Source organism: Leptosomus discolor, chromosome 2, assembly GCF_034619465.1.
Source record: "Leptosomus discolor isolate bLepDis1 chromosome 2, bLepDis1.hap2, whole genome shotgun sequence".
In the NCBI taxonomy this organism is placed as follows: Eukaryota; Metazoa; Chordata; class Aves; order Leptosomiformes; family Leptosomidae; genus Leptosomus; species Leptosomus discolor.
Genome location: NC_141392.1, coordinates 17,798,424 through 17,823,537, shown reverse-complemented (window position 1 = coordinate 17,823,537; position 25,114 = coordinate 17,798,424). Strand labels below are relative to the sequence as shown.

The following is a 25,114-nucleotide window of genomic DNA, read 5'->3' as shown; positions in this document are numbered from 1 at the left end:
TGTACGACATCAAAATGAACTGCAGTTTGAAACTGGGTGTCCTGCACCACAGTTTTGCCCACAGCCCGTGGCAGGGCTACGTCCAGCATACTCCTAGCCTTAAATGATTCTTGCTCAGCTGATGACACACATTGTGCAACAAATCCACTTGGGACTGACAGATTTTCATCCCACCACGTCCAAACAGAGTCCTGCTGTGAACACTCTGCACTCACACCGACCCCCCTGGCCACCCCCGTGGGTGCCAGGGACCACCTTTTTCCAAGTGCACTGAAAAAGCAAGACCTATGCTCTCTCAATCAACCTTTTCAGTTCTTCCAGTGCTGCTCCTGCACACAGTAAATCAGTGTTTATAACATCCCCCACTGAGCTGAGTGCAAATTAAATCAGGCTAATTTAGTTTGCACCATCATGTTCAGCTGTGAGTCACAAAAGGAAACAGAGGCATGACAGTTGGGAGGGGGCAGGTGCTTTGTGACGGGAGCTGCTACCGGAGCCTCTTCAGGAGCCCAGCAGGATGGCAGTGCTACGACACCGCTGCTCAAGGGCCCTGGATGTCCCTGCTCCCTCTAACCTGCCCCACTTTGCGGATCTGAACCCTGTGGCTCCAGTGACACCAAACTAGGACACTCACAACAGATGATCTATCATCTGTAATAAACAAGGACAAACACAGCTATCTGTTTATCTGGTTCTAACAGTTTTCCCATAAAAACAGTATGAAAATGACACTGTTTAGAAACAGACTGTTCTAGGGAATAAAGTGCACACTGTTGTTTTTACTGTTTAATGCCTCCTGACTGGGAACACTTACACGCAATGGGGTTTCTCTCCGAATATGCTTATGCTGTTGCACAGGCTTCAACGAAGTGGTAAACACACACCTGAGCTCAGTCTTTTGCTCATGTTTACATTCTTATCCACAGTCCACCTCACTCCTGAATCTCATATGCACTCTAAAAGGTTATTTATGAGATTAAACACCAAAAAAGTCAGAAAAAGCCAGAGGGAAGGCTGCCTATGCAAGCTTAATATAACTCCTCCCTACAAAGGCATTACAGTATGGTCTCTCATTCTATGTTCATTCCCTTGGAGCTCTGTTTCATTCAGCACCCAGACTAGGCTGTGCACTGGAAAAGGGCCACAATTGTGCTGCACACAGGAATTCAAATGAACAAAAAAAAAGAAACCCAAAAATCAAAGCAGCAACCTGTAACAGGCACTTAGCAGGGAAATTTCCATCCCAAATAAAGAAATGGTAAGAAAGTGAAAAAGGATCCTACAGATAGATGCATCAAGTAACTCTAGCACAGAGTTTGATGTGAATAGTCTCACTTACATCCTCTAATGCTTTTCGCAGATACACACACCCAGTTTCCACTATTTAATTAGCTACAACCTACATGTGCCTGCATCGTTTAAAAGTACACACACACTCTCTCTTATCTCACTTTATAAAAAGTAACTGACAAATATCCAAATGTTTTACCAGACTGTTCCTCTATCATGCTACAGAGAACATCTATTCCCTGCCAATCTTCGGTGACTTAAAGACAATATAGGATCAGTTTACTTCTCACTGTACTGTACTTCTCAATCTGCAGAGAAACTCACTGCCTTTCTAAAATAAACGTACAAACATCACAGCCTCCATCCACAACACAACTGGAGGCCCAGCTCATCGCTTGGTCAAATCAACTTAGGTTCACTTCAATAGGGCCATGCTGACTTATGAAAGCAAAAGAGACGGTTTGAATGCTTGCAAATTGCCTTTCCAAGTCGTGGCTGGGGAAGAGTGTTCATTCAGAGAGTACCCACCCCTTCTTCCCCACAAGCACGCAGACTCCTGCCCTCCACCACAGACCTAGCAGCTGCAGAGCTGGGGTTTCCTCTATTAGGTGACAGGCCACTCAGGGCAGGGGCTGTTTCTCTCTCAGGGTCAAAGACCCCAATCACCTCTGGGCACTACCACAACGTATGCCATCCTATAACAATAACAGGGTAACATCAGCACTAAGTAGGTGACCCCAACAACTCAGCCACTACGCTCCGTGCTGTCACACTGTGCACTCATAGTGATTGGCATCCAGCAGTCTCTTCTCAGAAGGGCTGTCTGAAGTGAAATAGGACTCAAAATAAATACATTAATTAGCAAAACTTCAGTTCACCTAGTCTGTGGTTATCAGGTCAAGTCTGCTTGAGGGGAAGGCTTTTCAAACAAGGTAAATTGCAGGGCTGAGCCCTGAGAGTCCAGTGTGTACAGAAAGTTCATACAAAGAAGCCCTCCTCGTTCTGGTACAGGCCTGGTTGTCCCCTCCTCTCCAGCATTGCTTCAGGAGTACAGTGTCATCATCATCCACTGTAAAATAATGGGGAAAGTGGGTTGAACTCATCCATCCCTGTGAGAGCTCTGTGATACTCACGACTGAACTGGACTATGCAAAAGTGGAGACTTTCTGTCCCCAGAAGAAGCAGAAGCCATAATAAAGCAGAAGACTTAGAAGTCTGAAGCTCATTGTTTCTAACCTGCTCTGTAAGTGATCGGGTAAAGATACCTTTTCTAATGCTACAGAACAAAGCATGCAGTGCCTCTCGCAATGAAAGGGCCTGCATTTGATGGTCAGGGAATGGGCTTTACCTCAGATTCCCGGAGATATATCCCTTTGCCATCTTGTGTTAAGTTGCGGAAGGCCTCTGTGAAAGAAATAAATGAGGAACATTAACTTGATAGCCAAGAGATCAACAGTAGCCAAGACACTGTGTCTCAGGAAAAACCTCAAAGGCAGAGTTTGTAGGCTATTCACAAGTGCATGTGAGCTTCTGTCGCTGGAAGATCCCCGAGGGCTGTGACACAAGGAGCAGCTGTATAAAGTCAGGCATGTTACTGTCTGTCCATCCAGCTGTGAAACGTTGAAACGCAGGTGGTCCCAACCTCACCCATTACGGTTTTGGGGCATGTACAAAGCGTCTACAGCACGAGCTCACAGACCAAGTATCAGCTGTCTCATCATCACAACTGCAGTCCCACCAGAGGTATATGCCAAGTCTCTCTTCTTCCTGGAAAATGAGCTGCCTCTATCTGTAATTTGCCTACCTCCTCCTACAGAAGGCTAGCACAAACCTGCAGGGAGCTAAATCAATCCGATATGTACAGCCTGGGTGCCTGTAGAAAGTGACTGGTGGAAAGGTGAAGAGAACGAGCTTGACTTCCTCTATATCTGTCCCTTGCTTTCAGTTGATTATGTTTGGTCTATTCAGAAACCAAATTCTTCTAATTTTGACTTTGCCACTGCCAGCTGGAACAGCATCAGAACAGCCAGGGCTTAGCTGGGCAGCCCAGCTTGCCCGGCCAGACACGTAACGCCAGCCTCACCTCCCATGATCTCCACTCGAAGCATGAAGCACACAAAGCTCTCGAAGCTGATCTTTAAGTCAGGGTCACCGTATCTGATTGCCATCAAATTACAGACTTCATTGCTGAGCGAAATGCCTTCATAAAAGGGAGGTGTGGAAAAAAAAAAAAGGGGGGAGAACAGAATGAGATGGCAACTCCCAGCTATGGGTGTGAGCATGCACAACTGAATGGTCTTCAGCCCTTCTCCAACAGCTTGGTTTTTCAAACCTCCGCTAAGATAATCAAATATTAGCCAGCCCAAACCAGACCACTATGTGGAGACATCTCCTCCAAACTTAAAAGGGTTCAGATGTGATCCCCTATACTCACAGTCCTGCCAGAGTGGGAATACAATACAGATGGGCATCCTTTGCTCATGGGGTATGAGGGTAGTAACAGCAGCTGTGTTTAAGAGCAATAGTCCACCAGAGGGTAGGAAAGGAAATGAAAAAGAAAATCCAGAGGAAGCTCATACAGAAATCATCAGTCTCAATGTCAAGCAGTGTTTGCAAGGAATAAACGTATTTTCTATTCATGGCCTGGGATTTTAGTTTGCTTTAGCTGAGGTCTGCTGGGTTTCTCACCATGCTTTCACTGACTCAGATGAACTGGGCGAACCATGTGCCACAAAGAGGAGTGGTATGTAAGCTGTAAACATGCAAAAGAAGCTACAAGACTAAGCACCAGCCCCAACTCAAAGCCCAGTAACAGCCACAGAGTTTGGTCCAGTATTTGGACCCATATGTATCATCTTCCACTTCTAGATCAAGCTTCAGACATTATATTACTGAAATCTGGCACAAGTCCCACACTTCCAGGTTCAGTCCCTGAACTGTCATCTTCAGCAGAGTTAGCAATTTAATATGAGCTAGATCTGGCCTCCTGCACGTATCCGCACAACTCCACAGTCTTTTAAAATTAAATTAGCAACGAACAGGAAGGGATTTAAAAACTGAGTCTAAAATAGACAGACACTTCTGCTTCTGAGAACTATCAGTATGAGACCACTCTGGGGCCAAGATTAAGCAACCCATCCCACAGCAAAATAATTTTCAAATATGTTTACCCAGCTAAAGAAATAAGCAGAGATGGCTAAGATCATGCAACCTATGATGTTTTGCACTCCTCCTGGGCTTTACCTACAATTCTCAGTATGTTTCCCAGCCCTGGGCTTTTTCCAGCCTTTATGAGGAAGAAGATGAGACCTGCCAAGATGTGCTGTGGGCTCACCTGTCTCCTGTACAGCTGTATGCAGCTCCACAAGGTCAAGCTTTCCTGATCTGCTAATGTCTCTCTTCTGGAAAACTTCCTGGGGTGTGGAAAAAAAGATTTTTTTAAAACAAAATGAACTCCTCAAAAAACAACAGATGACACCAAAGGGATTGTGAGCAGGGAGATACTGCACAGAAATTATTGTTATACCAAATAGAAAAGCAGCCTTTTCCACAGGACTCTGAATTCCTGGATACTCAGTGTGCCAGAGGCGTTCAGCTTCATTGGTGAATTAAGGTCAGAACATCTCAATTAAACATCAGAGAGCACCCATTACTTAACCCAAACCCCCTCAAAAACTCATAGCCACTCTAACATTCACACAATTATAATATGAGGATAATTTCTTATCCTACAAGCTTGTCTATAGGTTTGATCCTCCTCCCACTGAAATCAATGGAAACCTGGCTGCTGATTTCAGAGGTGGCAGGAATCAACCCTTTCCCAAATTAATTCCATTCTGTCACAGCCAAACTGTTATTATGGACAGTGAGAAGTTCAATAAGCAGAGCCATATCCTGGTGGTAAAGAAATCACAGTAACACCCAGTCTGCCCTAAGAAATAATGCTCCAGTGAAGTATTATATGAGTCAGAGGTATCACTCATGCCAAGGATACATCCAGGAGCGCCAAGATACCCTGGCAGGCATCCAGACTGAAACTCAGGCGAAAACTCTGGAAATCTGGAGAAGGAAAAAAATTAAAGAAAAAAGGAAAAAAAAAGATTGTTTTGAGGAGTCATTGAACATCTCTCAGAAAAATGGACTCACAAGATTCCCCCTCACTTGAGAGGGCTCAGGCCCCAAAGCCTTTGTGAAACTTTACACCCACTTGAGAAGACGTATCATTTATGATGATAAAAATATGAGGCAACAGGATGGATTCTACTAGTCTCAGAAAATCCAATATGAACTCCCTGCAGGCATGTAATACGGAATGAAATATGGTGCACTATCTCCAGCTATTAGAGAAAATGGAAGGAAAAGGACATCCAAAGCTGTAATCCCAAATAGAATTTACTGCACGACCTTGAGCAAAGTCACTTGACCTGAAGAGCTTTGGGGAGCAGCACTGCACGTTAATTGAAACCCTTGTGCTAAACATCTGTCTCTCTCTTTCACAGACACACTGCCAGCTCTGTTGATATAATTAAAAGTATAGGCATCACTGAAAACATGTTGCTGCAAAGCTTAGTGTTCCTGGTTCATACATAAGTTACATGAAGAGTAACAGAAATGGACTCTAATCTAACTGCAAATCATGATTATAGATTGTTTGCAGACTTCCACTGATCAAGGGACAGAACCACAACTCACCAGCCTTCTCTGCAGAAAGTGAAGATGTTTTAATCTTGTAATAGCCCTGTTTAGTGAATATGAATCGAGTACTGTAAAGTTTTAAATTAATGTCTTAAATTGATCACTTCTGAAAAATAAAGACTCTCTGTTCAACATAGTCTTATCACAGATAAGGCAGTGCCTGGTGGGTCACTTTGCAAAGACAGGAGAGCTATCCCTGCCCACCTTTGCAGAAAAGGGAGCAACGTCAAATTCAGCTTTAGTGGAAAAGGCATCACATCAGTCTTTTGCTTATCTTCTTCATCACCTATAATGGCTGGATGGTGTATTTTCTGCGTTGCACATTGGTTATTACCAGTGAAGAAACTGGGAAGAAAAACTGGATTAATCTCTGTACCTTCATTGTTGTAGTTCAGAGAAAACAGCCACTGCAATCCCTCGCTGCTGTCCAGATAGCGTTGTTTATAACTATGGACCAAATGATGAACTTGTGGAGTGACCTGGGCTGCCACAGGCAGAGTGGATGTCACAGGCCTCACAAGAGAGACAACCTGAGGGCTCACCTAGTTCTCACAAGCATAAGTTACACAGGCTACCTGCACCTTCATCCTGACTCCCAAACCCAAACAGACCAAGGAACAGCCCTATGCATACATGGCAGGGAAGAATAAATAGGAATAGCAGGCATGAACCAGGCACATCAAGGTAAAGACAAGATCCCCTTCCACCGCATAACTGCCTACAGACCAGCATAACTTTCTATACCTTCTAGCGGTGGTGCTGCAGACTGTGACTGTCACAGGGTGAAATGAGATACAGTTTCAGAGCCAAGGCTGAGGTCAGCTGCATTTGGAGGTCAAATTCAGAGTCTGCGTCCACACACAGTATCTATGATTGCTCTTACCCCTCATTCTTCCTGTTGTTGAAATTCAAACTAGATTAGCTTAACTTTTAAAATTTCTACCATGTTGATTCACACCCCAGCAAATCCTTTCTCTCTGGAAATCTAACATGGCATCAGCTCAGTCAGATTCAAGCCAGTTTCTCTTCCCAGAATTGAAGAAACAGATAGAGGAGCTGAGGATTTTCTCTAAGAGGGTTTATTTTACAGAAACATTATTTCTCAGCACTTACTTCTCCAAGATATATTATTCAGGATCCTCTGGAGCTGAACAGCATTTATTTCAGGATTCTGTGATATGGAAGAGAATTTTTATATTTTTTTAAAGTATTAAATCACTTTTCTCCCTCTTTGTTTTCCCAGCATGTCCCATCTTCATTCTTTGCTTTTCTGGCCTCACTCCAGCCACTGTGAAAATCAATAGGAATGACTCCCTTTGAATATGACAAGAGTCTCAGCCTGCAAGATCTGCAGTCTGCTCTGGGCTCAGTTCTCAGGGCTACACTAAGATCAATGCAGTAATGCAGATTTACACTGACTGAGGATCCAGACTGCTAACTTTTCAGCCCTGGTGCCATCTGTCCCATCAAGCACATTGTCAAGAGACCTGCTTCAAATATTTTCCTGTTATCATTTACAAGCAAAAAAAGATCAAAACTTTGGAATACTTCCTCTCCAAACTTTTCAAAGGAGACACTTCCGCTCCTCCACGTTATACCAAAGTTTACAAGTTTTTTAAAAACTGTGACCTTTTTTTGGAGGATTTTTTTAAATGTCACTCTTCAAAAATAAAAGCCTGTTTTCAGATCATTCGTGCCATGGCACCGCATTAAGAAATGGCAGTACTGCTCGCTTCTGTGTGTACTTGGACCTCCTGAAACCAAAGGACCAGCACCTTGCAATATGTGGCAATTTCTAGCACATCTGAAAGCCACACTGTTCTCAAAATCAAAATCTTGACCAAGTGGCAAAAAGTAAAAGCATTGCTTGTTTTTAGTAACTGCTTCCATCAAAACATCACTGGTATCAGAAGTGCAAATGTGGTTTTGTGAAATTGTGTTTGCCAAATACAGGCTATGCTGCTAAATAAACACAGCCAGCTATTCTGAAAGGTGAAACACTTGCATCCTTCGCCATAGTCAGTGGGATCCCTGAAGGCCAACTCCGTCCCAAATCAGGCCAGAGAGATCATTAAAAAGAATCTTTCACAATAAGGATCATATTTCACTAGGAACATTATTGAAAAAAGGAGGTGATGGGACACCTGATACCTACTTCACCTCTCAAAGCATGTTAGCCGCCATCAAACTGTGATGAAGGATGTAGGAGACAAGTGTCAATATTTCAGGGGGTGTTCTCTAACAGGCAACTTTCCCCAATGAGTGTAACACCCTAAAAGGTGGGATGGATCCACACAGCCCACCACTTTGTCCCAAATACAGGCAATAGGAATTAATGTTTAGGGAGAGCACGTGAGCCTGGTCAGCTTCTGTAGTCCATTCTCCTATTTCCCTGGCACCCACACCTGTTGGAAAAGGGATCTTAGAGGGTACACCCCTGCCTAATCCTTTGGTATCTGTTTATGGACCTGCTGCCCATCAATTTGCTAATACCTTTTGAGCCTGTCACATCCACAATGTTCTGGGGCATTAAGTTCCAGGCATTCACACCCTCTTGTGTAGAGAAGTATGGCTGTCTCAATGCTAACATATCGCTAAGCTTCACAGTCAAATATGCTGCGTGGAATCAGCACTGTACACACAGCCCAACCTCCTGTGGCCGCTCTCTGTTCCCCACACTTCCATGTCCAGACCTCCCTTGAACATCCACATGCTTTTACTTTCACAAACCTACATAATGGCTCTGGAGGAGTTTACTCTGGCAGCTCGTGCACACACTTACCTGTTCAAAATGCTTTGTGAAGAAATCCTCCCAAATCTTGCCTTCATACCTATCAACAATTTCCTTTAACATATTAAAAAAAAAAAAAAAAATTATTACCTTGAGGAAGAAAAATCTTGCCAACCAAGACAGAGTTACTAAAAATGCTTTCCTAGAACTGCACTCTTGTCCCCTGCCCTTCCACCTTCTCCCCACCACTGCAATCAATGCTACATCACTAACGCAGTCCACTGCTAAGGTAGCTCCACACCTCACAGAAATGCTCAGCGGGGAGAAACATTCCCCCACCATCAAGCTGTGCAACAGCAAAGGGTGGATGTTCGCAAAAGAGGAACTAACAAAGGCGTCTAAAAATCTGCCCATTCCCCACATTTGACTGCATCTGTCCACATGGTGCAAGGGACTCTGCCTGTAAACCCAAGCTGCCCTTTCAAAACCACTGCATTGCAAACACTCACATTCTCACTCAGCCTCTCCATAGGGCAGAGCAACAGGAAAACCCCAACATTCAAAGCTGAAGACCGAACCACAGACCTCACACTCCCCTCACACTCACTCACCTTAGAGAGGGTGAAACTGGTGTTCCCGCCCATTTCCCTGGAGATGCAAAAAAGCAGACACATTAAGGAGATACCCCAGAGTTATGTATTTGTCTCATCACAGGTGGCATCTCCCATCCCCAGATGGGGCCGAAACCCACTGTTGCAGGATACGTTTTTTTCCCTGGTGTTACAGCTGCAGTAAGGGAAGCCCTCACGTCCATATGGCTCCCCAGGGGCTGCTGGCATTTGAAGCCTCCAAAGCACCACTTCTGCACAAGCAACCACCCTAGTAATGCCAACACGTTCTCCTGTCAAGTTCATGGTGCATTAAAAACTTGTCCTTCTTCAGAGTCTCAAGCATGAGCAGACTGCAAGAATCCCTTGTGTGGGCCTAGCACAACACTACTTGAAAGGATAAGGCCAAAAGCAGTGCTTCAGCCACTGCGAATCCTAACGTGGGAGAAACTCACAGCCAGCCTCTCCAAAAGAGCCTGTGCTGCTTTTTGCAGAGTAAAGTCTTTATGTTGCCCCCATTAGACTAGAGAGAGCAGACCATCCCAGACCACAAGGTGCTCACAGAGGGGCAGCGGCATCTCACCGAAGAACATGCTTCCTGGAAAAGACCCGCAAGATGAATTCTGACTCCTGCTGAGGCTCCAGGGTGGATGGGACAATCACATAGACACCAGGCTCCAGGTGGAAGTCATGAGTCACTTCCCGCTCATCAAGGAAAAGCTGGTGCTTGTTCACAGGCTGATGTCGGGTGAAGAAAGCTGGGGGCAGCTTTCTGTTGCTTTTCTGGTACTATTAAGGGAAGAAACAGAAAAGAAATGTGTTAAGCACCAGCTGAACAGACAAAAGGCATACGGAGAACTCACAGGCATGGAATAGACCGTCTTCCTTCACACTTCAGATTTTTTTTACAGCACAAGCAGATAATGGGGCCTGAATGACTCAGTCTCCTTCCAGGACACAGTGGTTCTCGTGGTGCACCGCCCCTGCCCAATACTAATAGGACAAAGAAGAGGGCTTCCTGCAACCTTGTCAACAATATCATAGTACTTGCAAGAAACAGCAGCAAGGACTGGGGAGGAGAAATGGCTCCTGTCAAAGTGGCTACTGCAAAAGTCGTTTCAATACTGGCAGAAATGACTGCAGGCAGAAATTGCTCTAGAGACTGCTCTTCACTAGCCAGAACACCTCTCCTATCCCACAGGTACCATACAATTTGTCCCCAGCTTGTCATTTGTACTAGGGATCTGGTAGCAGAGGATTTTTCAGAGCACCTGTGATCTGAGCATACTGCAGAAGCAACCTAATCCCTAGCCCTGACTCCATACATGTGTCCTTGATCTGCCTGTCACTCTCAGCTCTTACAGATGTTTTGCTCTGCAGGCACTTTTCTGCAATAGGAGGATGGATAAAGTGTTGATCCAGGCAACGCTGAACTCATTTTTAATGCCACTGAATGCCCAGTACACAAGCCAAATAAATAATCCTGCTAGCTAAAACCACTGTCACCTTCTGATCTTGGCTGTTCCTCAAAACATTTAGCCATTTTACTCTGCAGCCTCATAGTGGAAATGCTATTCCTCTTCCTTTGCCAGTATTTTTCTTACTAATAGAGCAATCTTTCTTCTGAAGGGTTCAGGGTTACTCCTCCTCATGCCCCTTATGTTAAATTCAGAGTTTTTATATTCCAGTCAATACTTTGTTGACTGTAGTTCCAATACCTCAGATGCTCTTGGCTTGCCATCTCTCTGTATTGATCCTGGCAACTGCTACAAACCTGAAATTAAAGTCCTTGCTGCCACCATACCCCTTCGGGTGCAGCACAGCAGCGTGCTAGGGCCACACTCAGACCCTCTCTGCCAGGAAGTTTAACTCACTTGTAACCCTGGCAGTGCCCAAAATATTTAAGTCAGGAAGGAGTGGCATCTTACCTCACTGTCACCATGCTGGAAATACAGTAACTGGGAACACAATTACGCTGTCCTGACCATACACCCAAACTGGTTCTTTGCCAGCCCAGATTCAAAAGGACTCTCATTTAAGAAGTGTTCTGAGTAGTAACAGAGTGGAAGATATGCCCTTTCAAGATAAAAGGACCTCAACCTGTCCCTGTTTTAAATAGACTTCTGAGGTCAGGGCCAAAATTGGGACCTACCTCAGGGTTTAACTTTCAGGGCCCTTCCCCAGGTCCCAGAGGCTCCTGGCTAAAGAAAATGCCAGAAACACAGCTGGCCTGAAGAAGTTGAAAACACCTGTAGCATCAGCTCCAGAGCATCCCCAGCCAGGAAAGAACATGAGCTCCCCAGGAGATGCCTAACTTACACGGGACATAGGCTCTGTTCCCACCTCATCCCAAGACTGGGAGGCAGCACAAAGGCAGCTCTGGCTCCCCCGAGAGCCGCAGTGAGTTCAGTTTAGACACAGCCAAGAACTGGGGCACTGTCCCACAGCTGCAGGAGGGACAAAGTGCCGATTGGGTAAACACTGATGCCACTTCTAATACTTTTGAAGACCCAGTGCAGAAGCTGAACAACTAATGCCCCCTTTTAAGGCCACTGAGCACTCCCGATATGGCTGTTTTTCAGAAAAGTCAGCAGATAACTCTGCATTAATAGTGACTTACTGTGGTGCCTCACTGAACCCAAGTACACATCTGGCAGCCAAGGAAAAATGGCAAATACAAGATGTTCAATGTTGTCATAACAGCTGCACCAGCCCAGGTCCCCCAGCAAACAGCCAGCAGTGGTGACAAGGAACTCACCTGTAGGTCCACCTGCAGGAAGAAAAGAAACAGAGCATCTGTCAGACAGGGACCTCTGGTTCTCACACAACATAGCCATATCATTGCTGGGAAGCAGCTATGTATGTCCAGCTGGGGTCCTTGCCTTCAGAAACCTCAGCCCCTCCACTACAGTCGCCTCTCCTTAACTGTGCAAACTCACAGCAACAACAAGAGCTGTGGCTCTGTTCAAGGGAGGAGAGTGGCTCTGCAAGGCACTCAGGTAAGCAGAGAATAGAGGGAAGGAAACTCTCATTCCTAGTCATGTCCACTTACCCCTGGACACACAAGGAACTAGCAGTATTCACACATGGGCAGCTGCCACGCCATGCTAGGAACACTTCTCAAGCACAATTTCATCATGGTTAGACATAACCTGAGGTCAGCAGTCTCCCTGCCCCAAAGTAAGGGGACTCCTGGCACCCTCTCCCAGCTCTTGTGCATACTCTCAGAGAGGTCAAATTAAATCCCAGTCTGCTCTGAAACAAGAGGCATTTCTCCTGCTTTGCAGGCTAACACACAGCATGCCAGAGAGGCAGCAAGCAGGGGGCACAGAGCCTGAGGGAGCCTAGCCCTGATGTGCAAGGAGACTGGGCACAGGCAAGGAGAAAAGAGCACAGATCACCCTGCACACAACAAAACTCTTGGTCTGCAAAGCTCTACAATTTACAGGGGCTGGAAGTTTTCCTGTTATTTGGTGAAAGCAAAGGCAAAGAAATTCTTCACACCTTGTAGAGTGAAAATCCAATGAAGAGGTGAGGAGTTCGGTTCCGGTGTTTGCTGCTGTGTTTCTGCATCAGGGATATAACCACATTGCAGGAACCCAGGCTTTTCTTACTGTCTTCAACTGGTAAAACATTCAGCCAGTACTGAGGGTTCATCCAAAAGGCACCTAAGCAAAAAAAAGAAAAACATTTTTATGTAATTTTTCCATCACAAAATTGGTTGCCTGCTTCCCACATGACACTCATCAAACTGAATAGGTCACAGGTTGTCTGGACCTCCAGACCCCTCAAGGATTTGATCTTAGGGTGCAGTTTACAAGTGCAACCACTACGTAAGACAGGAGGAAGGCCCAGGAACAAGGAATTACTTTTCCGCTCACCTGCAACTAAGACCTCATTTTGTTTATAAATGTATCACTATTCCCCTGTCACCTCTGGTGTATGGACTAGCTGACTTCAATTGATCCTAGGAACCTGCAGCTCATTTCATGCCATAACCAGCCCACTATGTTTGCAAGTGATGCAGCTTCTGTGATAGCAGAAGCTAGTCAAAGTCCTTCAGCTGCTTATTTCTGATGTTCGTGTGGAAGGTTAAGCAGGAAGAGCACGTTTCTGTTGTCAATTTTTTGTTAACCGGTATGAGGTGCTGGTAACTGAGTCGGCGAGCAATGTTACACCAGTCATCCAAAAGAGCACTCCTTACCATTACAGAATCCCAGACTTCCTCCTGATGTACTTCCTTTAACCCATCTCCCACTCTTCAGGGAGTACATCCACTTCTTCCCATCTTCCTGGCTCATCAGGTCTGGAGTTAATTTACAGATCATCAGATCTACAAAATGAATCTTAAAATCTCGCAGAGACATCCTGGGAAAAGAGTGCCAAGAGACATCTTGTCAGCAGTTTAGTTTAGTCCATATGGCTTATAAAAAGAAAATGGAACGGAGCAGGGAACTTCGAAGCTGCACCATTCTGTGTTACATGTGGTAATGCTCATATTTTATTAGGCAGTAAAGAAGAGAGCGTGTGCTCCAACAGCAGCATCTAGGAGCTGCAAATGCACGACTAAAATTTCAGCAAAGGATAGCAGCACAGAGATTAAATAGTATTGCCACCAAAGGGACCGCAGTGAAATGACACAGGCGACAACACTGCCACCTCGTGGCAGAAGCTGTGGAGAAACCACGAACAAATAAGGCAAGCAAGAGCTTCCCAAAGCTATCCTAAAAATAAAAGGCAGGACAAAAGCTCCTGAAAACTGCCCATGTCTCTAGCATCCCTCCGAGTCCTGGTAGCATACTGCTTCTCCCTCACTCCTGCCATTGATGAACTGTGCATCTCTTCCGTGTCAGCAGAGCTGCTGCTTCTCACATTATTGAGTGGAGGAGGAGAGTAAGAAAGCAAGCATGGGCTGTTATAAAGCAGATCACATATGGCCTCGACTTAAGTGGCAATGAGCTGCTTCATCTTCAGACACAGACCCAGAGCTACTGGCAGAGAGAGGAGAAGTGAGACTGTGCCATTACCAGAATTCTCCATCCTCCTTCTTTTTCCTCAGCAAAATCTTCTCCTTCGGGCTTAGCAGCTCCCATTTGTAAGAGCTGAGGGCAAAAACATGAGGTAACTAACCAAATGTGGCCTCAAACTGAAGGCAGAGTACATAGCTTTCCTCTATAAAAAGAGGACAAATCCCTGTCCCCACACATCTCCACATTTATCCCCCAGTAAACACAGACCCCCTATGCCTTCAGCCATGGGAGACTCTCCACAAGCACTCTGGGTCCCATGAAACGTAGCTAACCGGCTCCCATTTTCTTCATCAGAAGCCAGAAATGCTCCATTTCCATCAGCTAGTCCATTCACTTGCACACGCAGCTTCCAAGTACTTAAAAAATAAAAATCTAGACCTGTTTTGTTGGTTAATTTTCTGTCAAAGGAGACATAACAGGAAGAGTGTTTGGCGTAATGAATGAATGACTAGGACAGCACAAGAGGCAGCTGGGAGTCGTTTAAAAGGCAGGCCTACAGTATGTTGCTCATTATGCTATTCAACAGGAACAGCTGGTATGTTGTCATTATGTGACAGACACGCATCAGAGAAGTTACTGCTCTGCAGACAAGGTGAAAGTCACTCACATTCCCAACACTTCCCTATGTTCTTCCCTCCTCCCTACCCCCGAGCCTCAGCAAACAGGGTCTGTGCAGGGAATGAAGTGAAGCTCGGAAGGAAGGAACATGCTCCGCTTCAAAGAGGAACAGAACACAAGTCTACAGTTGCCTGTGGACTAGAATGCAAACGACTGTCTTTCATGGATCCCAATCAAAAAAATCAGGTAGATGCAAAGATAGAGCCCATTTGCCTCACTAGTTGCTTCCTCTGATCTCATACCAAATCGTATTCTCCCAACCAGCCAGGACAGAGGACTCCTTTGCAGCCACCCAACTCCAACATTTTGCAGCCTGTGGAGGACTTTGGACGGTCCCTCCTGTGATAAAGGGCTGCGTGCCCTGAAACATGCTGTTTGTTTAGAGCCTCCTGCGCAGCTATCTGTCACTTTGCATGCCATCCAGATCACAGTAATGTGGTCAGCGTCTCATGTTCATATTATCTTTCCTCTGGCATTCAGTGAACGGAAAAGTAAAACTGAGCTTGTTGAAGCAGCATGTGTGAAGTGAGCCCAGCTACGTGAGCACTATCTGATGGAGAAATACAAATCTATTGAGTCATTGCTTTGACACCAGAAGGTCTGTGCAAGCAACTGTTACTTATCTTAATGCTGCTCTCAGCACTAATTCATGCCTGAAGATGGCAGCATCTTTCCTCCGAGAAAACTTTCCTCCCACTCAGCATCAGACCTTCCCCTCTTTAAACTCACCTGTCACTCCAGTCTCCTTTCCATTCAATTTTTCCCCATGGATTTCTCAGTCTCACCAGGTTTTCTGGTCCATATTGACTGGTCACCTGCAGAAAACAGTAACATTGTGCTTACCAAGGTCTCAGCAGTTCGCATCTGGTTTATATCCCTATGTCAGATATTAACAAAGATTTTGTTTGTTCTCATAGATGCCAGCAAGTGTGATGACAAAAATCTATGAACGTGCAACTCAATGCCAGCACAAAGATATTAAGATGCTTTATCTTACCTTATATAACTGAAACCAGAGACCTCACAGATTCCTAATTTAGAGGCTTGACGACCGTAAATTCCTCTTCCTTTCCAACATCGTCTCATTCTGTGCTTACGTTGGGGGCAGGACTGTACTACTACTGTACTTACCTAGTGAAAGCTAAGTCCTACCCCACTGCAACGGCACAGCACTGTGCAGCCCATGGGGTGACCACACAGATCAGTGCCTCCTGAACTCAGATGCCATGGTGGGAGAAGAGGGAGCCAGGCTGACTACGGGCTTTGCTGGCAGCGTAGAGCAGAACAGATGACTTCACATCAGCTCTACATGCTTGGTCAGTCCCTTACTCCTGCCTGGCTCTTCATCCCATCAGAGGAGCTAGAGTGACATACATGTTGCTGATCCTAAGTCGCACACCTAAACCCCTCCTGCTCTGTGTGGGAGACACAGGCATGCATCATCCAGCTCATAGCATCTCTTCCAGCCTTCCTTGTATCTCTTCCGGCCTTCCTTGTATCTCCTGCTAGAGGTACTGAATGTGCTTTCACCCACATCTATATCACGTGTCCAAAGCCCCACAAAGTCCTTTGCCATCCTTGTCAACCTCCTTTTGAGGCTGGACAAGATAGTCATCTGTCAATCCAAGAGGAGAAAGCTCAAGCTTTCTCCCACTCTTTGGGACCTATTATTTTACTGTCCCTTACTCTAGACAAATATCTCTAGGGAAGTCCAAACGATACTTCTGCAGATCAGTGGGGCCCACCTGGTATTGTCTGCACAGGAGCCCAGTTCGGTTCCCCCACTTTAGCCTTGACTCATATTTTTCATGTTTTGGCCCTTATATTCAATTACCTTTACTTCTCTACGGCCTCTCCTTTGACTTCAAAGGAAGTGAGTGGCTTTCAGCACATCCTCCCAACATCCCCAAATGCCAGTCCTTTCGTCCTTAGGAGCTAAGATGCATTTGTAGGTGATGTTCTCAGCAGAGCCCTGTGAATCATTCCCACCCTTAGAGATATGCTGATCTATAACCAATGTCCTTTACATCAAGGTCACGATACTAAAACAGACACATTTGAATGTGAATCTCTAAAGCACACGGTCTTTTTTAGCCTTAGACCAAGAGAAGAGTATTGGAGGAAGAGATACCGTAGTTGCCCTGATTAAGGGTCAAACCCATGACTGCAATAAAAGCTGCAGTAACTCAAACAAACCTTGACCCAGGACAGTAGGGCTAGTCTTACCTTTCTAATACCAGTTACTGTGTAAGCATGGCCAGCAACGAGCCCATTCTTCAGGACCTTTGTTGCCTGTATACAAGGAAGAGAAACAGAAGGAAAAGAAACCTTTTGTTCTATCCCTACTTAGACAGCAGTCTCATACCAACACCAGAGACCTGTACCTGTGTAAGCAATGACTCTCAAAGCAAATACAGAATGGTTGGAACTGAAAAAAAAAAAAAAAAAAGTCTAAGCTCCTAACAGACATATTTTGCAGTATGTTTGGAATTGAAAGGTTGATTGAGACGGTCCCCGCCTAAAATGTGGCTCTTTAGATAGAGACCATCTCACTTTTTAAAAGTCCAAGAGGTCAGGTTTGGATTTTGAGAACAGTAGGGTTTCCCAACAGCCAAAGTGTTAGCCTTGGAAGTCACAATTTGCATTCATGTTCTGAACTACACACTTCTCTATCTTAGCTATAAGCTTATTCCATGTATCTCTGTGCTTCAGTGCACCATCTGTAAAAATGGAAAATTTGTTTAACAAAAATGGGAAAATGCAGTAGGTCCTTATTTAATAGAGGTTCTTTGATAGATAAAGCAGTTCCTAAATGTAACAACAGGGGACAGAGAGCAGTAGGGAATCAATCTATGCGTAAACTTTAAGAATGTGATTTCTACAGAAAGTCATGTGTAGCAGCTTTGATACTTTTTGAGTCACAACAACTAGCTGAGCAGAGGGAAACAGGTCTGGAAAGTCTTAACTGTGAAGCCATTTGATGTCACCCCAAATCTCACCCCTAAATGTGTCTGACAGCCCATTAGAGATCTACTGTAGGTTGCTCTTGTCAGGATATCCCACAGATCAGGAGGAGCTGCTGCAAGATCGATCCTTATATTAACACCACCTGTAAAATCCACCAAGGCTTCTGAAACTTGCCCAATCTGCAGATCTTCATAGGAGCCGTAGAGTCTAGCAAAAAAGACATCAATATATTCTTGGGGTTATGGTCACAGTGATAGGTTGAGGAAGGCTGTACCTCATGTTTATTTTCGGGGAATCTTTCTCATTTAGGAAGAGAGGAATCTAGCAAATTACCTCCAAGATTGGCCGTAGTCTGAAAGAGACTCTTCACTCACTATCATCCCAGTGTGAGAACAGTAGTGAGAACACGCCCATCACAACTTCTTTGGTAACTCTGCCTTAGCAAATGTCTGAATATATCACCAGACACTGATACAGTGCCTTGAGAGTTCAGTCTCCAATTTGATTTCCTTCACCACCACAGAGCAACTTTCTCCACTCTTTCTGTTCTAATGATAACTCCAAATGGAAAACACTGAACTTCTCTCCTTTGCTGTGATCTTTTTCTCACTGTTAAATAGGATTTTTTCTTGCTCTGCAGAGATTATTTCAGCACAAGATTAACAAACTCCATCAGTTATGCCTTGTTGCTTTCTTCTTAGTGCTGATAAATCACTCTAGACAAAACAGTCCGGAGAGAAGGCAGTATTCCTACAGTGCCATGTGACTTGTTGAATGCCTCAGCTTTGGGGGACCCCACAGCAGGAACTACTGTCAAAACCAAGGTACAATTTTTCAGCAGACACCCAAAATGAAACTCAGTGGAGGTTTCTCAATTTGATAATACATCAAAGGAGGCATCAGAAATCATTCACCTTTGAAAATCCCTATCTGTGGCCTTCTGCTCCTCTGCAGTATTTACAAGGAAGGCATGATCCTAGCCAATACATTCCAAACAATGACAACACTCAGAGGACAACTCCCCAAGATAGGTCTGTTTTCACAGCTACTCCTAAACCTTTGGATTTAAACTCAAGGGCCTGGATTGATAACAGCTACTGCAGGGGCAGCTTTTGCTGTGTAATAACAGAAAGATGAGAACCATTTACTACACTCCAAGTGTGGCAAGGACTAGGAGATGCATCTATAAACAAGAACAAACTGCGTAGGCACCAACCAACACATTTTAGAGAGACTATTTACATAACTTGGAATGAGTCACTTACTTAGCATATGCCTTCTCCAGAAGGGCTCCCCAGAATACATTCTTATAGACTGAGGAAACAAAGACCAGCTGCCCCGCCTCATTCACCGGCAAGCGATCATCAACCACCACGTCAACCCATTCACCGAAGTGCCAGAACTGTCAGGGGAAAGGAATAAGCTAATGTTTCCCTTGGAAGGGAGACAACCCCTTGAAACAACAAGAAAGGCAAGACAGCTTAGCTGTGGGCACAGGATGAACTGTCTTGGGGGGATGCTTTGGGTCAGTGAGATGTGCTCACTCACCCACAAAGCCTGACTCCTCAGCCCCACCCTGCCAGAGGGACAAACAAAGCATGTATCAGGTGTAAAAAGATTAAGCAGGGAAATTAGGCACAGAGAGGCTTCTGGGGAAGGAGTTCCTAACTGCAGTGTAGCAGAGTTGCAACAAGAGCTAGGTAAAGAGGCAGAAGGTTGGAGCAGATGTGCTCAAACTCTGCTGACTGTTGCCACTATGGAGGAAGACTTTTGTCTGGATTAAAATATAGGTAGGGCACAGCTTGCAAGAAGGGCCAAGCAGAGGTATATCTTCAGAGTGGCTTGTAGTTGATCCACTGCCTGCACTGCTTTGTGGGAGGGGTGATGGGCTACTCTCCAGGCCGGGATACTCTCTGGCCACTTGCTTCTGGGAAGATAATACAAACTATCTAAGGGTGTCACACAAAACGTGACTGAGGACTTCTGAAGACTGCCCGCACTCTGGGGGAGCAGGTGTACCCGGAAGTGGAAAATGCCAGCATATTTCCTCTCAAAGCTCTGGTTTTGTGGCACGACCGCAGACAAAATATCCTGGTGGAACGTCAGGGCTTCCAGGGCCGCCAGGAACCAGCAGTTCTCTGCGCCAAGACAAATGGACACATACAGTTGGCTGAAAAGTGAGAGTTGTCAGCCAAGTTCAGGAACATCACCAAGATCCCAGCAGAAGAGTTATTGTGCTGATGTCTTTGCGATTATAACAAATCATACACAGAAAATTAGATGATCCAGACGTGTGCTTTACTTAACCAAACCATGATTGGTTTACAATTGTTCTCTCATGATCTTTTCACTTGGATACTGTTTGGTTAAAAAATTTAGCAAGAAATAATTCTCAGTGGAAACATTCTGCTTTCTTACTGACATTGAATAGTTTTTTTCTTGTTCTCTGTAAAGGTGCACTATTTAAAAAAAAACAAAACTTTTCCATTTTTGTTTGAAAACATTAACTTTTCAGAACAGAAAAATAATTTCCAATGGATCTCACACGCAAGACTGTACTTATCAGACTTCGTGTTTAAGGACTTAAAGCACTTAATTAATCTAGTTGAGCCTCTACCTGTTTTGCAGATTACAATATATCCTTTTACTTTAGGTAACATGGGCATAAAAATTATTTTTCTAACTGCAAAGCTGGGAAGAGAACACACTCATACTAAGCTTCAGGTACAAAGATAGCAAAAGTCTCAGATTTTCCTTCTTCTGTGGTCTTGGTCCAATTGTCAAGCAACATTACAGTAAGAGCACAGGATCACTTCCTATGAAGTATTAGCATGCACAGAAGCAACACAGAAAGTGGCGATTTCAGCTTGTGGAGACACCTCTCACCTCTCAAATCCCACCTTGAAGCTTGCCACGTTTTTTACTGAGAACATCCCATCTTAATGGTTGCTTCAGCCACACCATGCCAAGTAAAGAAATAAGGATATGCACACCTTCTATTTCTATGCCAAGTTTTATACAGTCAAAATTCCACACAAAATGTTATCTAGTATATGAATACTTAGATATTTATACAAAGGTCCTTCCTTACCTACCAGTCCTTGGCAGAGATCAAGCTGCTTTCTGTTTGCAGTATAAAATACTGGACTTCTGTGCAAAGCCTGGGAAGCACACAACCAAAACCAGAGAGAGTCAAGTCAGTAACATGAGCTCATTTAGCTTGAAGCCAAGGACTTCCCATGTGCAGAGCTGCAATCTCATAAGATGGGAAATCCAGTGAGTTCCTAGTCTAGGGTGTAGAAACCTCATGGATGTGACACAAAACACTCTCTCCGCCTCTTCAAAGCTTTCAAAATTCTTAGGGTCACTTTGTCCCAGCAGACATTGTTCTGGTTCAGGTATAACCCTGGTGTTATCATGTGCTTTGGCTAACCTGACGCAAGCCTGGGCACACATCTGTGCTTGGTCTACACTGAATTTGGTCTACCAACATAAGCCACTGCTGCTCAGACGCATTGCCATGGGTCTCCACGAACACCTCACTGAGAAGACAACCCTTCAGACCTGCCAGTCCTGCTTCTCTGTAATTACTGAGAAGTTTCAGCCAAAAGAGGCTACAGTGACAGAGCATAACTATTCAAACTTTCAGCTAACTTGGCTGATGTCTTCACGATTTGACTGACTATCGAGCTACAGACTAACTGATGCCTGCTACAGAAGTTCCTGTTGCTGTGACAAGAGTAGGTCTGAATAATTGTTCAGAGAGAAATTATGTTCTTGTTTTTTTTCCTCTCACAAGTGCCTCTGGGGTTAAATTAATAACATAAGTGTCAAACTTATGTTTCACTCTAATGACCTACAAATTGCTCAAGCTAATTTTCACACTGTTGGCTTCCCCTGCAGGCAGCAGCAGAGAAACAGCAAACCCTCAGAAGGCAGTTACAGTGATTAGACACCAACCCCTATCCTTGCTGAATTTGGGTGTTCAGTTTGCGGGCCATCAGTCATAGATGCAGCAAGCTACAAGCCTGCAGGCTGAATGGCAGAATCTCAGCGTTTCCTCTGCAGCACAAGGACTGAAGGATACACAGCATCCATCTTCAGAGAGCCTTTGCTGGGCATTCAGAGCAAATAGGAGCCTGTTCCATGAAGCAGTTTTAGAGCAGCAGAATGGTGGACGGAGAGACAGAGGAGGTTTCAAGCCCATTCCAACATCTCTGGGGCTTTGTAGAGGCCAGGACTCATGTTGACCTTTCCCTCACAAATACCTCTCTGCTGATACAGCTGTCTCAGCTGCAGTGACCAGCACAACCCAGCTCAGGCCCCTAAGGACTGGCACTCCTCCTCCGCCTGCAGATCCTGACTTAACACAAACCACCTGCGAGACTGAATTACATATGAACCTCTGAGAACCAGGGCTGCTATTTCCAAGCCATCCTGCTTGCTTTGCAAAGGTGCTTCTACTTCCCTGGTGATTTTCATGAGTTTTGCAGAAACTCAGCCCTTCTAAGAAATTGGTTAATTCTCACAAAATATGACACTTACAAAACAACTTAGCTAGGAGATGTTATCTGTTATTACCCGGCAGAATTCCCTTACAGAAACGGTAACATAAGGAGTCAGTGCTGCTGAAATTCTCAGACAATTCTATACATTGCTTTCAGGAAGATCTAATTGTCAATATGTTGCTCAGTGGCTCAGTAAGAACAGAACTGCCATTGCAAATAACAGGCCTTATCTAACTGTGCCAGGCCCCTGTCCTGGCCTCCTAGACTTGTTATCTATCCATTTGTTATGAGAACTTGCACTGTGACCAGCCTCCTAGACTTGTTATCTATCCATTTGTTATGAGAACTTTCACTGTGACTAGCCCTTGCAACCAGGTGTCTCTTGTTGTGATATTCAGTTTAAGCACGGGGTACCAGCAAAGGCCTTGGAAATATGGGCACAAGCAGAAAACACAGGCCTCAGAACTGAAAACAACTCACTGACTGATGGTCAGTTACTGGTCATGGTAGAAGCTCAACCTTGAGAGCTTGGAAAAGACTGCTCTAAGTACAATAGACTAAATAGTTAGGCAGGAAAAAAACAGCCCAGCAAGAGGATAAGGCACCTGCTGCCGCCTGTGAAAGCAGCAGCCTCCAGCATCACAACAGTATGTGGTCCATGGGAGAGGGGTCAAAGGCTAAGAACTGTCTAGAAACTGATACCTTCTAAAAGGTCAAGATCTTGAATTTTGGGAGAAGGATCATTGCCATGAGAACTGTCATCATGGAATCACGGTGGGATTACCAGAGCTGTGAGCTCCGAGGACACCAGCTCCTCCTACTCCCTTCACCTGCTCTCCCTGCCTGTTCCGAGCATTACTGGGTATAAATCAAATGAGGCTGGTTATGATTTTGGGCAACAAATGCTTCAAAGGCAATTATTAAACTCCACGTTCCCCAGCTTTCCAAATGACAGCTGATACAGCAAGTGTAATCTCTGGAGGCATTAAAGCACACCTAAATTAAAGACTAAGAGTAGCCTGCTCAATGCTAAAACTATTTGATGGCTATCAGCTGTAATCATCCTCTTACACTACAGTATTCACTGAAAGTCACTTACATGTGGCCTCTTCCACTGTAAATTCTGGGGTAGTTTCTTCAGCAGTGCTCCTGTTCCAATAGAGCTGATGTGAGCAGGGAAGCTGTCATCTGTGAACAGACATTTGTTCTTCAAGCACGTCTCCAGCAAGGCCTGGTAGTTCTGCTGGATGGGTGCGGTGTGTTTTTGAAAGATACTCCTGGGTAAAGGCACAGGTGACTTCTTTTTTTTTAAGCATGGTAGAAAAGGCATGGCGATGTCCACAGTAATGCCAGGATAATTTTTTCCACTGAGGATTCTGCAGGGATCTTGCCCTGCACAGTCCTGCTGGTAATTCCTTGTTTCTTGGGATGAGGTGTGTCTTCTCCAGAAGAATTCCTGATCATTAAAATAAGTGTAAAAAGTCAATTTAACCATGGTTTTTAAAATTTTCTCTTTAGCTAGCGGGGGGTGGGGTGGGGTGTGTGTGGCACTCCCAGGAGAAGTGGGTGACCCATCCAATTCTAATCTAGAACATATCACTGCATTTTCAAGGCTTTGAAGCCACAGATACGGCTGTTCTCAGTCTCCCTCTAGACTATTTAGGCTTTCCAGGATATTTTCATAACATGCTGAAACATGAATGTCAGTCTTTATTCAATCACATTCTGGCATGTGGACATCTCCCTTCCCAAAAAAAAAGAAAAATAGCAAGATAAAGAAAAATGGAATACATTAGGTGTTACAAAGCCATCATTCACAACCCCCCAATGGTTATTTTGCACTTTTTGCCTCATTTTGGAGAACGTTACAATCTCCCCCAAGAGATCACATTCCATCTTGCTGATTACCACAGATCCACACATGAAATCTCATGCTGAGATATTTTTTCTTCTTCTAACATTCAAGACAGATGTTTCTCATCCCCAGCACTGAAAACAGCAAAGAGAGATTTCATAGCCCTTTTTTTTTAATATTAGCAACTATGCTAAACATTAGCAGCCATCACCTTTTGCTGCAAGAGGTGGGCTGCTGGGAGAAATCATTATTAAAATCTCAGCAGCCAAATCACACCCACCAGTGGTAACAAGGTGACCATAATCATAGCCATCTCATCACAGTGTGGACTGAAAAAATGGAACAGGATACATAGTTCAATAAATAAATCTCATGCCATAATGATACAGCATTTGGAAGGCTTCCCTGCAGAGGAGGCTCTATGAAACAAAAAGTCTCTGCCCCAGGCACCCTAGGAAACTGGTCTCAGTTAGGAACCAGTTGATTGTCACTGCATCGAAGCTGAAGGTCACTGGTGTTCCCTGTGAGAAACCATACAACTGCAGATTGTGCTGTCCTCCCACACAGAGCCCTCATTTGTTATAAAACCACTCTACTGATCCACAAGGCTTGATCCTCAAGGGCAACTAAGAGAAAACCTTAAAAATATAACCCTGGAAACTAAAATTCAATTTTCTATTGTACAGTAGACTTCAGACCTGAAAAAGGTTTTAAGTGCCTAACAACTTGCCTACTTTTTCTCCAGGTGAAAAATCTCTCCCTGCAAACCTTACCTTTTTACAGCCATTGACCTTCACGGCTAAAACAACACG

At 44.7% G+C, this 25,114-nt stretch overlaps 1 protein-coding gene across 1 annotated transcript in view; it reads right to left on the bottom strand.

The window, feature by feature from the left end:
- LOC104349772 (polypeptide N-acetylgalactosaminyltransferase 14) overlaps window positions 1-23,777 on the bottom strand; it is a 137,048-nt gene extending 113,271 nt beyond the window's left edge. The window contains exons 1-19 of the mRNA XM_086460667.1: window positions 23,547-23,777; window positions 21,031-21,100; window positions 19,959-20,077; window positions 19,205-19,341; window positions 17,972-18,146; window positions 17,199-17,264; window positions 15,702-15,787; window positions 14,352-14,426; window positions 13,529-13,692; window positions 12,829-12,992; window positions 9,908-10,113; window positions 9,328-9,364; window positions 8,768-8,830; window positions 7,099-7,156; window positions 5,285-5,349; window positions 4,817-4,885; window positions 4,625-4,703; window positions 3,374-3,490; window positions 2,639-2,694 (exon numbers count right to left, since the gene is read on the bottom strand). Of these exons, the coding sequence (XP_086316793.1) occupies window positions 2,639-2,694; window positions 3,374-3,490; window positions 4,625-4,703; window positions 4,817-4,885; window positions 5,285-5,349; window positions 7,099-7,156; window positions 8,768-8,830; window positions 9,328-9,364; window positions 9,908-10,113; window positions 12,829-12,992; window positions 13,529-13,692; window positions 14,352-14,426; window positions 15,702-15,787; window positions 17,199-17,264; window positions 17,972-18,146; window positions 19,205-19,341; window positions 19,959-20,077; window positions 21,031-21,100; window positions 23,547-23,777 (2,037 nt within the window). The remainder of the gene's footprint in view (window positions 1-2,638; window positions 2,695-3,373; window positions 3,491-4,624; window positions 4,704-4,816; window positions 4,886-5,284; window positions 5,350-7,098; window positions 7,157-8,767; window positions 8,831-9,327; window positions 9,365-9,907; window positions 10,114-12,828; window positions 12,993-13,528; window positions 13,693-14,351; window positions 14,427-15,701; window positions 15,788-17,198; window positions 17,265-17,971; window positions 18,147-19,204; window positions 19,342-19,958; window positions 20,078-21,030; window positions 21,101-23,546) is intronic.
- Between the last annotated feature and the right edge of the window lie 1,337 nt (window positions 23,778-25,114).